Here is a 16,741-nt window from a genome sequence, read left to right on the forward strand (position 1 = left end):
ATGCTATTAGATATTTCACTTTATAAAGAAAACTAGAGGTTCGAGGCACAAAATTCGTGCTAGGGGAAAGGCTCCCTCCCTCTCCCCGCCTCTGTGGTGGCCACCAGCCTCTGTCTTAGCGGCTTCATCTGGTCTAATTAACATATTATGCTTTTATTATTATAGAATTATTATAGATGAATTCACCTTTATGGTAGAGTGCATAAAGTTAATGAAAAGAAATAGATCATTATTTTATTTGGAAGGAGTAATCCTTTGGATGCAAGCATTGAGATAGTTGGATCCTTTTCTAGACTCTCTTCCTGTTTGAGTTCAAGTTTTCCAAAGAGACTAAAAATTACAATATTACATATAAAATTGCGTAACAGATTTTTAACTAAACAAGTCAACATGTCTGATTTAAGCATGCTACTTTTTGTGTGTTAGAAAGGAATTAATTTTTTAAAAATATATTTTATTCATTTTCCCCCCCTCCCTAAGGAATTAATTTGGGATTAACTCTCAGCTAGCTCTAGTAACTAATATCCTGAGTCATCCGAATATGGAAAATTGATTATCTATTGTTCAGTCAAGAAATAATAAAAGTTAATGGCTTTCATCTGGTTTACAAATAATAGCTGTGGAAATTAAGATACTGGCAAATACAGCCCCTTCACTTTAGCTAATCTTGTAAGTTTTACTAATTTCTGACAATGATAAAAAAAATCTGAGATTAATATTGCAAGATAGCTTGAAAGAATCAGAAGGTTAAGAGAACCAAGCCACAATTTTTCATGTATAGAGTTTATTAATAAGCAAATTCAATTGTATTTAACACATACAGCTTTCTTGGCTACCTACCCATGAACTCAAGGTGGGAGAAAGAAGTAGAAAACTAGATATCAGGAGATCTGGGGTCTAGTCCAACTTCCATCACTAAACTGTTATTTGAATCTGTTATCTCTTCTGTAAAAATAAAAATATCTGGTTCTAGCCACTAAAGTAAAATCAAATGAGATAATGTATATGAAAGTACTCTGAAAACTGAAGTCTGATTCTACCAAACATGGTTTTTCTCAATATTTATTATACAATAATTATTTCTTAATTATTCCAAAAGGATTTCAGATAGCTTTCAATAAAACTAAATTCATTAAAACAAGAAGAAAAAGATAAAAGTTAAGTGACTGATGTGTCTCTAGGTGTAAATAATAACCCTACCAGAAAATCTAGATGGAAAGAATGTAATTAAACATACACTTAGCTGAGATTCTCAGTAGCCAAAATAAAGAGGAAAACAATCTGTTATAGTTTTGTTCAGTGAAACAAAAAATTCAAGTTCAAAATGATAAACACGTTTTCTAACTAAAAATGGAATCTTTCAAGACTTTATTACCAGAGACAGTGAACCAAGTATGAAATTAGTAACAGTATTAATAAAAACCATAACCAATTTATGGAAGGAACGAAAATTGGCGCAGCCACTGGGAAAGGCAACTGGGAAGGATTCAACAATTCTACTCCTTGGATGCTACTTCACCAAGACATTACAACATATATAAGAATGTTCATATAGCATTATTTTAAACACTAGAGATGTTCTGTATGTTCATCAGTATGTATGTGTGGGAGACTGTTTAAATAAATACTATATTTATACAATAAAACACAATATAGCTGTTAAAGACACAATACACATAACTAGTGTATATAATGTCTATATAAACAATGCAGTTCTCACTTGTATAAAAATACATGATAACATGTGTCTGTATAAATAGAAAGAAAAAGAATGAAATAATATATACCAAATTTTTACTACCGGGAAGGGGTGAAAAAGAATTTTACTTCTTATTAATACTCTGAACCTATACCACTTGATTTTCACAACCATGTGTTCGTTTTATAAGTTAAGAAATACAAATAAATATTGTGTATGTAAGTAGGCATTATATTGGTTCTTAATTACAATCAAGAACATAACATATCAGTTCCATCAAGGCCATGTGTGCATATATACATATATACTCAGAATAAGAAAGTTAATGATTAAGATTTAAAAACCTCAAAGCATTAACCTTTAAAAACTAGTAATCTCAGTTGCTGGAGGAGAGCAGTTTGTCCAATTAAACATAAACATTGACTTTTCTGAACTTTGCTTTCCTATTTGAGATTCTGATGTCCCTTCTTCCTAAAGAGCATGCTTCCCAGTTCAAGTCGGACTTGCTTCACTAAGCAAATCACCATTACTAAGAGGGGCATGCTATCTCCCCCAGGCATGCTCAAGCAGGAAAAAAATAAAGGTCATGGCCGAGACCGGTTTGGCTCAAGGGATAGAGCATCGGTCTGCAGATTGAAAGGTCCCAGGTTCGATTCCGGTCAAGGGCATGTACAATACATTGGTTGCGGGCACAACCCCAGTGGAGAGTGTGCAGGAGGCAGCTGGTCGATGTTTCTCTCTCATCGACGTTTCTAGCTCTCTATCCCTCCCCCTTCCTCTCTGTGGAAAATCAATAAAAGTATACTTAAAAAAAAAAAAAATTTTTTTTAAATAAAGGTCATGTTTCTATGTCTTAGAACACATATCTTAAATAACACAAATTATCTGGTTATAAGGTTAAGAAATACACACATACATGTACATAGATAGTACCTGTTTATCTCTGCCAACAAAGAACTTAGAAAGAAAAAAGATAACTGAACTCTCATTAAATTTACAGAGTGGATAATAAACTTAGTAAAAAATGCCTTCCTTCTACTTACTATGAAAAGTTTCAGCTTTGAGAGAGCTAAAAAGTCTGCTACTTGCAAATTTGTTGTTAATCCAGCTGAAATGCAAACCAAGTTTGAGTTATAACTGGAAAACTATTAACTTGGAGTCAAACTTTTATACATATTCCTGACATAGGTTTCCCCAGGGCATTAGGAAACTAATGCAGGAAAGGAATTTCAAGGTGTACATTAAATTTATAATTAAGGAAGGTATTGGAAAAAAAACAACAGGCAGTACTGAAGTTAATGAACAAATCAAAAGGAAAATATTGTATAATCAATATGAGGCACATTAGGAGACAAAAAGATACGAGGGGGAAAAAAAGAACAAAAAAGTACCACCCACACAAATGCCTTTGATCAAACAAAAGCAGAACTCAAAAAATTACTTTATACTATCATACTATTTAGGTAAAAGATAAGTATTATAACAGAAATGGAAACTTTGAATTTTGCAAAAGAAACTTTTGCTTTTTATAAGCCAAAAGGATGTAATTCAGCAACCCTTATGCTTCCATTATCATACTTCACTACACTTCCTTTCACATTAAAAGAAATAATATCCCCACCGCGGTGTCTCAGTGGTCGAGCGCCAACCTATGAACCAGGAGGTCACAATTTAGTTCGATTTCATTCAGGGCACAAGCCTGGGTGTGGGCTCGATCCCTGTAAGGGGCACGCAGGAGGCAGTTGATCAGTGATTCTCTCTAACCACTGATGTTTCTATCTCTCCCTCTTCCTTCCTCTCAGAAATGAATAATAAAGTGTATTTAAAAAAAATTTAAAAACCTGAAGTAGTGGTTCAAAAAACTTCTAAGACTCTCCATGCATCGGCATCAAACATAAGGCCATCTAAAGGGCTTACATACTTGAACAATCCAAATTAAAACCCTGAAGAAAAGAAAATACTGCCGTTACAGAACTTAGCATATTAAACAGTAAAGGAAATATAATGACGAGATTGAGAAAAGAATTGGCATTTTTATTTTTATAATTCCTTAAAGGAGAATGCAGACATTAGTTTTTCATCTCACTTTCCAAAACAGAAATATCTGTTACTCACTATACTGTCCACTGCTAGTTTGGTAGATCGGCGTTGGCACCGTTACGGTGGTGATGGCGGGAGCTGAAGTCTCCTCTTCAGACTTCTCTTCCTCAATTCTTGGCACTCCTGGTGCATCAGAAGATAAGTCATTCAAAATTTTCCTAGAAAAACAGAATTCTATTAATTAAAATAAAAGTGACACTTAGTAGTATTAGCTAAATACATTAACAGGAAAAGGTCAGAAAACTGGGAAGAAGCAACTAGTGCAGTGGTTCTCAACCATTCTAATGCTGCGACCCTTTAATACAGTTCCTCATATTGTGGGACCCCCAACCATATGTGGGGTTGTGGCATTAGAATGGTTGAGAACCATTTTTTAAAATAAAAATATAAAAATTTATAAGAATAAACTAAAGCCCCGGTTTGTCCCAGTGGATAGAGTGTCGGCCTGTGGACTGAAGAATCCCAGGTTCGATTCCAGTCGGGGGGCACATGCTTGGATTACAGGCTCGATCCCCAATGGGGGACATACAAGAGGCAGCTGATCGATGATTCTCATCATTGATGTTTCTGTCCCTCTCTCTCTCTCCCTCCCTCTGTATAAATAAAAAAAAATTATTCTTTTTAAAAATATATTTAAAAATGTATTTAAAAAAAGAATAAACTAAAAAAGGATCAGGGATCTATATGTCAAAATGAAACCATATAAGGACCAGATAAACACAGATGAATTTTTCTTTTTTCCCCCCTCAATATATTTTTATTTATTTCAGAGAGGAAGGGAAAGAGAGATAGAAACATCAACGATGAGAGAGAATCATGATGAACAAGAATCATGGATTGGCTGCCTCCTGCATGCCCCCCACTGGGGATGGAGCCTGCAACTTGGGCATGTGCCCTTAACTGGAATTTAACCTTTAGTCCACAGGCAGATGCTCTATCCACTGAGAAAAACCAGCTAGGGCCAGATTAATTTTTCTTAAACCTGAATGTAAACATTGTGATTCAAAAATCTGGGTATAAAAAGAGATTAATAAAAATAATTAATGAAATTAAAAATCATTTTGTGTGACAAAGAATATAAAAAATTAAGTCAAGAGATATCATCAATACTAGTAGAAAATGTTTACATATATCACATACAAAAGGGCCAATTAAACATTGATGGGGGTGAAATATCAAAGCCATGAGAAAACAGACACTCATACACTAATGCTGGGAGTATAAAATCAGATTAACCATTATGGAAGGAATTTGGTAACATCTAACAAAACTGCATGTTTACATAGCAGTCTCCAAGGGATTTACCCTTAAGATATACTTCCAACAGCATGAAAATCTGTATGCATAGGGTATTCATGGTAGTACTGTTTGTAGCAGCATAAACTAGAAACAATCTGTATGTCCACACATAGGAGAATAGTTGAATAATTATGGTTCATCCCAATAATGGATACACATGGTATTTTAGTATATGAAAGTGAAATATGAAAATATACATGTTATCTCCCTGTCTGTTCGAGAAAGAGAGAAAAGGGGGGGGGGCAGAGTTTGATGAAATTAGCATCAACTGGAGATGGTTGAGGAAAAAAGTGTAGAAGAAATGAGTGAGCAGGGACACTTCTGAGTATATGTATATATTTTTTGGTACAATTCTAACTTTCAGAATCATGCTAATGTTTCACATATTCAAAACAAATGAAAATAATATCAACAAGGATGGCGAAAGTCTAAAAATGGAATATAAACAAAAACAAATGAATTTTACCATGTTTCAAATTAATGACATAATGACAAAAGAGAGGAAAAAACCTAACCCAAGTAATTTTTGCCATCTTAAATTTCCAATAAATCAGTCTGCATTAATCCCAGTTTGGAGAGGGTGCAGGCTGGCCTGTGGGACACCCGCCCTCCCGGGCACGAATTCCGTGCACCGGGCCTCTAGTCCGGTTTGGTCCATTGTGGAGGCAAGGCATGGCCCAGGTACCTTCTCTAACTGATTATTAAAACTACTATAAGGTGCCCCTAAAATTAGGGGTTATCAGCAAAGCATCACCTTGAAACAACTATTAACAGTTATCTGCCAAGTACCATCGCACATGCATTGCTAAGTACAATAGATGAATAGTACAGTGTCAGAAGTGATATGTAACTAAAAAATACTATAACCTTATTAAGTATATTTCCAACTTTTAAACAGAAAAGCAGTAGCCAACATAATCTACAAAAACAGAAGCAGAAAAAAAAATCAGTGTTTATCCGGGGCTGTTCAGAGTAAGAAGTGCACTTATTCTGTACGATAAACTTCCAATTTCTTTTACTCAAGATGAAGGAAAGTAAGCTCCTGGGTCCTGAGTGAGCAGCTAATTGTTTTCCTGATATCTGATTTTAAGTTCTTTTGACTATTAAATCCCATACCTGTAGGAAGGCCTCCTTGAAAGAATCTCTCTTCGTTTTTGGGAATCAGTTACACTATCCACTGACTCCTGTGAATCTTCACTTTCTGCAATAGTTGAAATCTGAAAATAAAGAACTTTATCTTGATAATCAAATTTCATTCCCATAAAATATTTATGAATTTCAAGAAAAAGTCAAATAAAAAAGGATATACATAAGCCTATACATGCTTCAGTAGATTAATAAAATCCCTTTTTATGAGAGACCTACACCGATCACTTTCCCCTCCCATTTACTTATTCTATAGAAGTCGGAGGACCTAAAAAAATCGTCAAAACCACACTTTTGTGATATCCAAATTCAGTTTAATCTCTTCCAGGACTTCATGTAATCAATCCTGAATGCATCGATAGTACCTGTCAGTTTTTTTCTTACAGTCGTTAGAAACAGTTTACCGAGTAAAATAAAGTGTCTGACATGAAGGTAAGCAAAAGTGACTAAATATTTGGTCATATAAGTCTATATAGTGACTTTACCAATACTTTCCTTTAACTACTGTGTAAATACTTATAAATATATTTGTAAGTGTACAAATAAGATTGGTGATGCCCCAATAAATTCCAGATGGCTAAGTAGTAAATTAGGAAGAAGCTCTGTTACATATAGATATGGTTCAAAATTGGTAATCTACAATTTTTATTAAGCAAACTCAAAATTAAAGAACTGTGCATTTCTGGAAAGTATCCCTGAACTGAAAAGTAATGAAATTGAATAAAGATTTTACATGGGATTTAAAGTAGCAACTAGTATTTCTTACTATGTGCCAAGTGCTAAATACATATATTATTTAATACTCACTAAAACAGTAACATTGGGTACTGGATAAGGATGATTATTATATGTATTTTATAAACAGAAAAGCTAAGGCACAAAGAAGTAACTCACCCAGCCACAAAGCTAGGAAGGAGTGGAGTCACTGTCAGTACCTGTCCTCTCAGTTTTAGACATCCTTACTGGCACCCAAATCCTATTGGTTCCAATCTCAAACCAGTTTTTTTCAGAAGCAGTAACCCAGGGGTGTTTTGAGACCACTTTCAGACTAGAAGTTCATTCACCTCGGCAAGCTTTCTGTCAGATTTATGCTGCCAAGTTTCCCTGTCTGCTCCAACAGGAGCCTCCTGCTCTCTCCTGAACTAGGTGTGCATGATGCTGTCAGAGTGAGATTGAGATTTAAACAGGGCAAAAGGGTCCACGTGGGTTAGCTCTCGGTCAAAATTTATGGCAATAACAGTAAGAAAAAACATATTCAAAGGAACCAGAGAAATCCCTAAGGTACTATGTACATCAAGCATGTCAAACTCAAAGGCTAACACGGACCAAATAAACAAGGTTTAAGTTTATATGGGCCACAAAAAACAAAAGCTTCAATTTTCATAAAAATGAAGGTTTATTTTGATAGAGATATGCTCAATACAAAGGGCTGAAATGAGTTATCGTTGACATAAAATAGAACATTTAATAAAAGTTAATATTTTTTCTTGAACATTAATTTACCAGACACTGAATAACAGCACAAATCAATAAGTGTATCTCAAATAGGCCTATTTTTCTTGTTCTCCAAAAGCAAAATAGTTCCTGGTGTGCACTCCAAACTAGTCAGTCCAAGACTAATGATGTAACAATCGGCTGCTAAAATGTTCGCTGCTAGTATTAGTGGAGAGAAATGGTGCGCCTATGCGTAAAGCGTGTAAGGGAAATGAATGCAACACTACACAGCAATCAGTCATTAGCATACGTTGTACTTTATTACTAATAATTATGTATAACAGGATATTGTGAAAATTAAGTTACAAAATTTTTATTAAAATGTTTCTTACATACCGTTATATTGGCTAGGCTGCAAAAATATTCGTTGTGGGCTGCGAGTTTAACATGCTTTCTGTACAAGGTCTGAGCCTAAGAGTTAGAGTGCAGGCACTCATTTTGACAGGGCTTTGTGATATGCACTCACTTTAAAATGTCAGTATAGTCCTTAAGACTTAAAATATAACAGGAACATCTAAGGAATCCAGAAATGACAGACAAAAAGATGGGCAAGGCTGAATTTACTGTGATTCTCTGTGGAGTAATAACACTACAGTTACTGCCAAAGGAGCACACAGAACAATTTCTCACTAATCTGGACCTGCTGTAACTAGCCCACTCAGTGTAGTCTGCACAGACTTTCTCACAGAGGTAGAGCAGATGAGGAGCTGTGAAAAGCCTTAACAGATCAGAGTTTCAAGGAATTACCTTCATTAATATTTCTCAGAATCTTAGGTCCTCTATTATTCTTTCTGCCTTGTTTGACTCTCATCCTTACAACCTTTTCTTAAGGATATACAGTGACTTAGGCACACTCTCCCAGGTTGAATGTCATGAAAACAACTTCAAAACATGTTATGTAAGCCACCCACATGACAAGTTTCAAAATGAAATAAATTAATGTTATTTTTTTATGTAGCCTTTAATTTTTCAAACTCAGGGGATCTACTGCTCTTAGTAGGAGGAAAAAACAACTCCTCCTCTGATCTAAAACATTTTGTAAATTCAGACAAAAGGAATTAACTTACCATATTGTAATTATTTGGAACTATGAGGCCAATTTCTATGAATTATCTACCCAAAAATAAACAAACAAACAAAAACAAAAACATCCAGTGGACCCACTTTCTGAGACTAATAAAAATCATGTCAAAAAGTCCTTTTTAACCCTGGCTGGCTTGGCTCAGTGGATAGAGCATCAGCCTGCTGATTCAAGGGTCCTAGGTTCGATTCCAGCCAAGGGCACATGCCTGGGTTGTGGGCTCAGTCCCCAGTGGGGGTCATGCAGGAGGCAGCTGATCAATGATTCTCTCTCATCATTGATGTTTCTCTCTCTCTCCTCCCTTCCTCTCTGAAATCAATAAATATTTTTTTTAAAAAGTCCTTTTTATGTGCCCTGGCTGGTGTAGTCAGTTGTTTGGCACTGTCCCATGTCCCTTAAGGTTCATTTCCCAGTCAGAACACATGCCCAGGTTGTGGGCTCAATCCCTGGTGGGGGGACATGCAGGAGGGAGCCGATTGATGTTCTGCATTCACATTGATGTTTCTTTCTCTCTCCCTTCCTATCTCCCTAGAAATAAATAAAAATAGTTTTAAAAATCCTTTTTATAAATAAAAACTTGAGGCTGAGTGCACGAAATTCAGGCAGGGGGTGGTGATGGTGGTGTATGTGTCCCTCACCCATCCTGTACCCTCTCCAATCTGGGACATCCCTCTTACAATCCAGGATTGCTGGCTCCCAACCGCTTGCTTGCCTGCTTCTTGATTGCCCTTAACTATCCTCCCCTGCAGGCCATCTTGTGGTGGCTATCTTGTGTCCACATGGGGGCAGCCATCTTGTGTGTTGGAGTGATGGTCAATTTGCATATTACCCTTTTATTAGATAGTATTAGTAATTATAGTTTTAATATACTTAATAGGCTATTAAAAATAACCATGAAAAATTACATCCCAATTTTAAATACAAACTACTTCATTCCAATGATAGACCACCTCCTTTGAGCCTCACCCTCTGTCATCCCACTTGTAAACCCCTTCTGGAGCTCCTTAAATAAATTTTTAACCTTTGCCACTTAAAAGTCCTAATATGTTATTCTCACACCTGAGAAATGTGCCTTGTATATTTTGGAAATGCTGTTCTAGAATAATACTATTCTCCCATTAGAAGTTTGAGAAACCATTTCTCTACTGTTGGATCACCTCTTTTGATGTAAACTACTTCCTAGTTATTAATACTACTTACTGTTAACCAGCTGAAGTGACCATTAAAATGTAATAGATTCTCCATGGTTTAGGCCCTTTTTAAAAAAACTATATTTATGTCCCTGTTCCTAGAATTCAGGCTTTCAATTATAGGCATAACTCACCTTATGGAAAAAAAAAACGTGTTCTCGGAAAGATGAATCCATTTCCACAGTTAATGGCCTATGACTCCCAGGCCTAAACTATTGTTATTGTTGTTGTCACAAAGTAAAGATTAAAAATAAGAATAAACAAATATCGCATATTATTACCAAAACTGTAATTTTAACAATTTTGTGGGTATAAATTTGGTAATTTTTTGATGTTCTTTATAGAAAGATCTCCTACTATTAAGTGAAAAAGAAAAGTATTAATGTGAGCCTTGGAATCTTTCTACTATTATCAAGAAGATATGAGCAGGGAATTGGTAATGGCATAGTATGGAGAATGTAAGATAATATTAATGAAATAAAAACAGAGGCAAAGTATAAGAGACTGTAATCAGTCTTCTGTGATTCCATAGAAATATCAAATTCTTCCATTTTTAACTGGGCAATACTGAGTCCTACTTGGTAAAAAATTCCCTTCCAGGTACCTTTCAGGATGGAAATTCCCAGAATTTAATGATTTCACAGGAAAACATCCTTTTTCCCCACTAAGTGTTCCAGCAAGCCAAAAACACAAGGATATAATGAAGCGGGGTTGGGGACTGGGAGGTGGGGGGATTAATAGCAGCTCAATACACAAAAGTATAATAAGGCAGACAAGATCTAACAAGTCCTTTCAGCATTAACAGAATGCCATCAGTCTGGCTACCATGCCCAAGGAAAACCCAGAGCTCACCCACAAGAAGACAACCAGGATAGTAATGAGGAATCAAAGCTACACCATATAATAATGACTGAAGAAAAATAGGCAATTGGTCTGATTTTTTTTTTTTTTTTTAATGGGAAGGGGGTAGGAGATGAGGAATAGGAAGCAGTCTAACAGAAAGGAGTTAAAACTTGCTTAAAAGGCCTTAACCGGTTTGGCTCAGTGGATAGAGCATCAGCCTGTGGACTTAAGGGTCCCAGGTTCAATTCCAGTCAAGGGCATGTACCTCGGTTGTGGCACAACCAGTATGGAGTGTGTAGGAGGCAGCTGATTGATGTTTCTCTCTCACCGCTGTTTCTAGCTCTCTATCCCTCTCCCTTCCTCTCTGTAAAAAAATCAATAAAATATATATTTTTAAAAAAAACACCAAAAACTTGCTTAACTGGCTGGGATCACCTGATAAAAGGCATACCTAGTCTCTGTCTGAAAATCAATGGAAAAAATATCCTCAGTGAGGATTAAAAGAAGAAAAAAAGAGAAAAAAAGTAAGGCATACCTAGTTCATCACATGGAACAATATTTTAGCAATTATCCCTAATTATAAATTGGTTACTTCAGGAGATAATAAGACCTTCCTTCCTTTGAAAACAATGCTGGGTTACAATTTGGAGGAAGGCAGAAAAGACATAGAGGGAAATTAAGCTACAGACTAAGAGTTGGATAGGTAACAAGTTTGGCCTAGACTTAGAAGATCTCTAAGATTTTTATTCCAAGCTGAACCCCATGTTTACAGAGAAGGACAAAGACAAAGAAAAATTTCTCACCTTCCTTTCTAAAAATAGTTCTCTCCAAATCTAGGACCTAGGACTCACCTGAGTTCCGGAGAAAAGTCTTTTTAAGTCCTTACAGGAAGACTGTGAAGCAAAAAATATGAAATGGGAGGCTGGGGTTATGGCCTACTTGAATGAACAAGTTTTTTTTTTTGTTTTTTTCCTTCAATAACTCACCGCAAAGATTGTATACTGCTCTAAGTTTTCCCTACAATTGAGTAGTCACCTTCAGAGGTCTACATGCCTCTATTTCCTTTGGATCCAACTCAAAGGAACAATCTCTCTAAAGAAGGAGATAATGTGTAGTATAATCCCTGATTCTTAAGGTGCACTTTCTGAAATATCATTATTTCAAAGTTATATTCTGTAACTTAGAACCCTAAACATAGCTGGTATTACAAATGCTTTATGTAATCTCTAAATTAAAATAATATCTTAGGTAAGGTTAGTAGTTAATTTTAGGTGAGGGTTTATTTTTTTAGTTGCATGTTTAGAAAATACAGTCTCTCCAAAACATTTTCATTTTATCCCACGTACTTATTAAAGGTTTCCCCCAATCAATTCTCTTTCTTCTATAGCTTAAGAAAGTCTTTTTCTTCTATGTCTATTCTTGGGTATATGCAGCATATTCCTTTCTTGTGAAGTGAAATAAATTCTGAACTACATAATGCCCCTATTTTCATAACTAAAAGAAGAGAGATATGACTATAAATCACAGTTATAAAAATAGATGCAGAACTTTTTATACACATACCTGAACTGTCTGGACTTGTGGAGACTGAATAACTGATGGCTGGGCCGCCTGAATAACGCCATGGACTTGAACTGTCTGCCCATTGGGCAGCTGTACTAACGTTACGGTGGGAGCAGATGATGTCGCGTGAGCTGCTGGCATAGATACCTATTGTGTTGAACATGGAAAAAAATTACCATCACAGATACCTTCTTGGGAGTACTCATGTTCAATATAAAGCAAAATTTAGCAGCAAAATGATGACCTTTTTGCAAGGTATTTCACTGGTATGAAAGAAACTAATGATTAAATTTAATATTATTAAAAAATAAAGACTTCAAATACCACCCCCAGCCCCACTTTTTAACTCCTCCCAAATGACAAAAACCAAAATACTATTTTAATGTAATATCAAAATATATAATAGACTTCCTTTAAAAACTAAATACGGTACTACTTTATTTGTATGGGGCTTTACATTTTCCCACTTGCTTTCATACCCAATTTCTCATTTTACTCTTGAAAAATATCAAGCCTGGGTGATCAGGATTATATCTATTTTAGAAACAGATCAAGCGCTCAAAGATTAAGTAATTTACCGAAAGTCAAGCAATATGTTAGACTTAAACATAAAAGTCTTCTTAATATCACGTATTAAATAAACCACATTCTCAAGTATAATTGCTTTCAAGCTTGGGTAAAACTTAGCTACTAGTCTATAATAAATACACATTTTATAATACACAGCATAGTTTTACCTTAAACTAATTACAAGTATGCCTTTCATTAATGAGAAAGTAGTAATAGTAATAATAATCTAAAAATTTCTACTACCCTCCCAAATAAATCACTAAACTGGTAATAGATATTTTAAGGATTTATTTTCTTCTTGTAGGAATTAATGAGCAGAGTTTAGAAAATATAAGAGAAACCATTTCCCCCCTTGAGGCACAAAAGAAGGCACTATTAATCAGTCAATATGTAGGAACAAAGGGCTCTTATGCGATGTCTATCAGATGGTACTTAAGTATTCATATGCTAGCTCAAATTTGGGGGTAGGAATTTTACTTGCTCATTTGGTAAACAGTTACTGGGGGTCTGTCTATATGCCAAGAACAATGTTAGAACTGAAAGTACAAAAATGAGAAAGATATAGATTGGGGCATGTGTGTGAAGAAATGGGGAAAAGGACACAAATAAATATAATTCAGTGAAATAATGAGGTTTGCAAAGATAAAAATCAACACATCGAGAGCTACCCTATCCCACCTGAGAGGAGGCTGCCAGGGAAGAATATAAATTTGAAACAAAGAAAACAAGTTAGGCATGTTGCTATAAGCACAGAATTCCAGGCAGAGAGACTAGCCTTGGCGAAAGCAGAGAAACGGCACGATCTATAGATAGCAGAGAGGGATGACAAGCAGTCAGTACCATTGGAGACGTGTTTTACTCTAAAATGTAGGAAGTAAGGAGATTAAATAACAGAGGCAGGCAGGAGTGAATATGCTAGTCATGAACTCTTATATATGTCATATTAAAGAACTTGCACTTAATCTTGAGGAGATTGGGAAAGATAATTGAAGGGTTTTGAACTCCTGAACATATGGTGAGGTTTGCTAAATTTTAGATAGATCTCTCTTGTGTGGTGTGAAAAATATTTACGTCACAGGAAGAAAAAGTGGAGGCTAGGAGACCAATTGAGAAAGCCTAAGTAGTTTCAGTGAGATGATGAAGGCAGAAATAAGGAACTAGATGTGGTAGGGATGGGAATGAGAAAAGCAATTTAATAAAAATTCAGGAGGCAGACCAGTAAGGGCTTTATGAATGAGGTTGATCCATATGAAATGAATGAAAGATAATCCATATATTTCATGTTTGGGTAAGAAATGATAGACTCTGCTATCAACTGAACCAGAGAACACAAAAAGTAAGGAGAAACTTTTGGGTGGTTGGGGTGGTGGTGGAAGATGGAAGAATTGATCTGATATTTGACTGTGACACTTGTGGAGATCTCTATTGAAGGTAGACATTAAACCCATATTTGGACAGTTAGAAGTCCTTGCTAATTAGTCATTTTTCTCTCTTTTTCAGTTTTATCTGGTTCTCAAAATGTGGTCCATGGACTACCCCTCCATTAGCTACATAGGGACGTGTTTATAAACACTCGTGGACCCAAAGATACTTTTCCCTATACTGAACCACAGTCTTGTTATTCGTAATAATTCAATTCCATATGAAAGCTCTTCTAATATTTGAATTATGTTTTCTTCTGACTATTCTCTAGGGCGAATATAACATGCTAAGTAACTCAGTGAATAATTTCTTTTCTACCTTGACCATTCTACATAATGGCTCCTCTCATTTTAAGTTTATAAAATACAGACACACAAAAATTTAAGGCACTTATATTCCTACCACTCAGAGCTAACCACTTTTTATAATTTTGCTGTAGATCTAGGTGATTTTAAGGAACATATACACTCAATTTTTATAATACATTATCATGGAATCTACTTTATCATATGAATCCACTATAAATATTTTTCCATTCCATTAACAGTCTCCTTTGTTTTAATCGCTGCATAATAGTTAAAGCATATAATTTATTCAATAAATTACTTATTATTACATATTTAGGTTATATATATTATTGATTTCAGAGAGGAAGGGAGAGGGAAAAATAGAAACATCAATTCTGAGAGAAAAATCTCTGATTGGCTATTGGCTGCCTCCTGCACATCCCCTAATGGAGATCAAGCCCACAACCCCAGTCACGTGCCCTTGACCAGAATCAAAACCAGGATCCTTAAGTCCGCAGGCTGATGCTCTATCCACTGAGCAAAACCAGCTAGGGACATATTTAGGTTTTCAAATTTGTTTATTTCAAAAAGCTACAACAATTACCCTTTTATCCAACTCTTAAGTTCATAAAAATTTACATTCTCATAATAAAAACCAACGATATATCCCTTTTCAAATTCTAAAAATAAAATAAGACATCTTATTATTGTTTTAGATCTTCTCCCTTCATTAGTTAGGCTGAAATGTTTTTTCCTGTTCACTGATCTTGGATTTCACTATTTTATTATATTTTTCTAGTATTAAAGACTGACAATAAGTACTGACTCAGTTGGTTTGGAGTCGTCCCGTGCACAGAAAGGTTGCTGGTTCCATTCAGGGCACACACCTAGGTTGTGGCTCAGTCCTCAGCAGGGAATGTGCAGAAGGCAGCAGATCAATGTTTTGTTCTCACATCAGTGTTTCTCTCTCTCCCTCTCTCTTCCGCTCTCTCTCAAACTCAATTTAAAAATCTTAAAAAAAAATAAAATAAAGCACCTAACAATGGAAACAAAAGCAGATATTAGAATGACAAGAGGAAATTATATTGACAATGTATGATGCATGTACAGACTTGGATGAGCAAGTGAAAACAACTGTAATTAGGGATAAAAAGAACAAAAATATATATAAATGGGAATTAGCTTTTCTAAAACTCAAATATCATGCCACTCTGTTTTCAAAAGTCTTAAGTGCTAGAGGACTGTTTGGTAAGAATGACATATTGAACAGGTGTGTAATAATTTTGCTCCTTCCTGAATCTCCAATTAAATCTCGTTAAACTGATTTTGTTTTTACAGGCATAATCATGCAAGCATGACAATGGAAAAGAATAAGAAATCTGGAGACTGGCCCTAGCTGGTTTGGCTCAGCGGTTGGAGCATCGGTCTGCGGACTGAAGGGTGGCAGGTACATACATCATTTGCAAGCTGGATCTCCAGCCCAGTCGGGTGGGGTGGGGATGGGCAACCAATCAATGTGTCTCTCACACATCAATGTTTCTCTCTCTCTGTCTCTCCTCTCCCTTCCACTCTCTCTAAAAATCAATGGAAAAAAATACCCTCAGATGAGGATTTAAAAAAAAAGAAATTTTAAGGCTGGAAAGCAGATGGATGAATGGTATTACACTTAGAAGGCCTCAGAAAGCCAACTCATAGGGTGGAGATAGGGAAAGCATAGTCTGCTCCATAAAATCCTTAAGGACTCGGGATCTAAGACACCCTGGAAGGTGGAGTGAAAGGAGAGGCTGAGGATAAAGAAGGCTGTTTCAGAAGCAACTGAATCCCCTCCTCCCCCTGTGGAGAGAACTAAGGTACCCCATGCTGCCAGCGAAGCGGAGATTTCCTGGATAGAGTGTCTCTAGACTTGACTGCCTAACACCAGGCACTGCTGAAGGTGGAGGACTAAACCTCAGTCTTCTCTCACTGGGCTCCTAGACCTTCAGCATACAAGCAAAGTATTAGTGAAGCTTTCTCTGGGGAATCTGACCAATGTCAGGGGCAGAAAAAA

General features: G+C 35.9%; 1 protein-coding gene across 10 annotated transcripts in view; it reads right to left on the reverse strand.

Annotated features, from left to right (window-relative positions):
* Positions 1-16,741, reverse strand: part of CREB1 (cAMP responsive element binding protein 1) — a 54,169-nt gene that overhangs the window by 15,048 nt on the left and 22,380 nt on the right. For 6 of the 10 annotated variants that reach the window (XR_004984786.1, XR_006740510.1, XR_006740511.1 and 3 more), the window contains exons 3-6: positions 12,416-12,562; positions 11,704-11,745; positions 6,215-6,315; positions 3,815-3,957 (exon numbers count right to left, since the gene is read on the reverse strand). Coding sequence is in view for 1 of the 10 variants with exons in the window: in XM_036420568.2 (XP_036276461.1) it covers positions 3,815-3,957; positions 6,215-6,315; positions 11,704-11,745; positions 12,416-12,562 (433 nt within the window). In the remaining 9 variants the exon portion in view is untranslated. Of the gene's footprint in view, positions 1-840; positions 946-3,814; positions 3,958-6,214; positions 6,316-11,703; positions 11,746-12,415; positions 12,563-16,741 lie in introns of those variants that run through there. The other 4 variants (XR_006740512.1, XR_006740513.1, XR_006740514.1 and 1 more) reach the window with 4 other exon arrangements.

Source organism: Pipistrellus kuhlii, unplaced genomic scaffold (assembly GCF_014108245.1).
Source record: "Pipistrellus kuhlii isolate mPipKuh1 unplaced genomic scaffold, mPipKuh1.p scaffold_m20_p_7, whole genome shotgun sequence".
NCBI lineage: Eukaryota > Metazoa > Chordata > Mammalia > Chiroptera > Vespertilionidae > Pipistrellus > Pipistrellus kuhlii.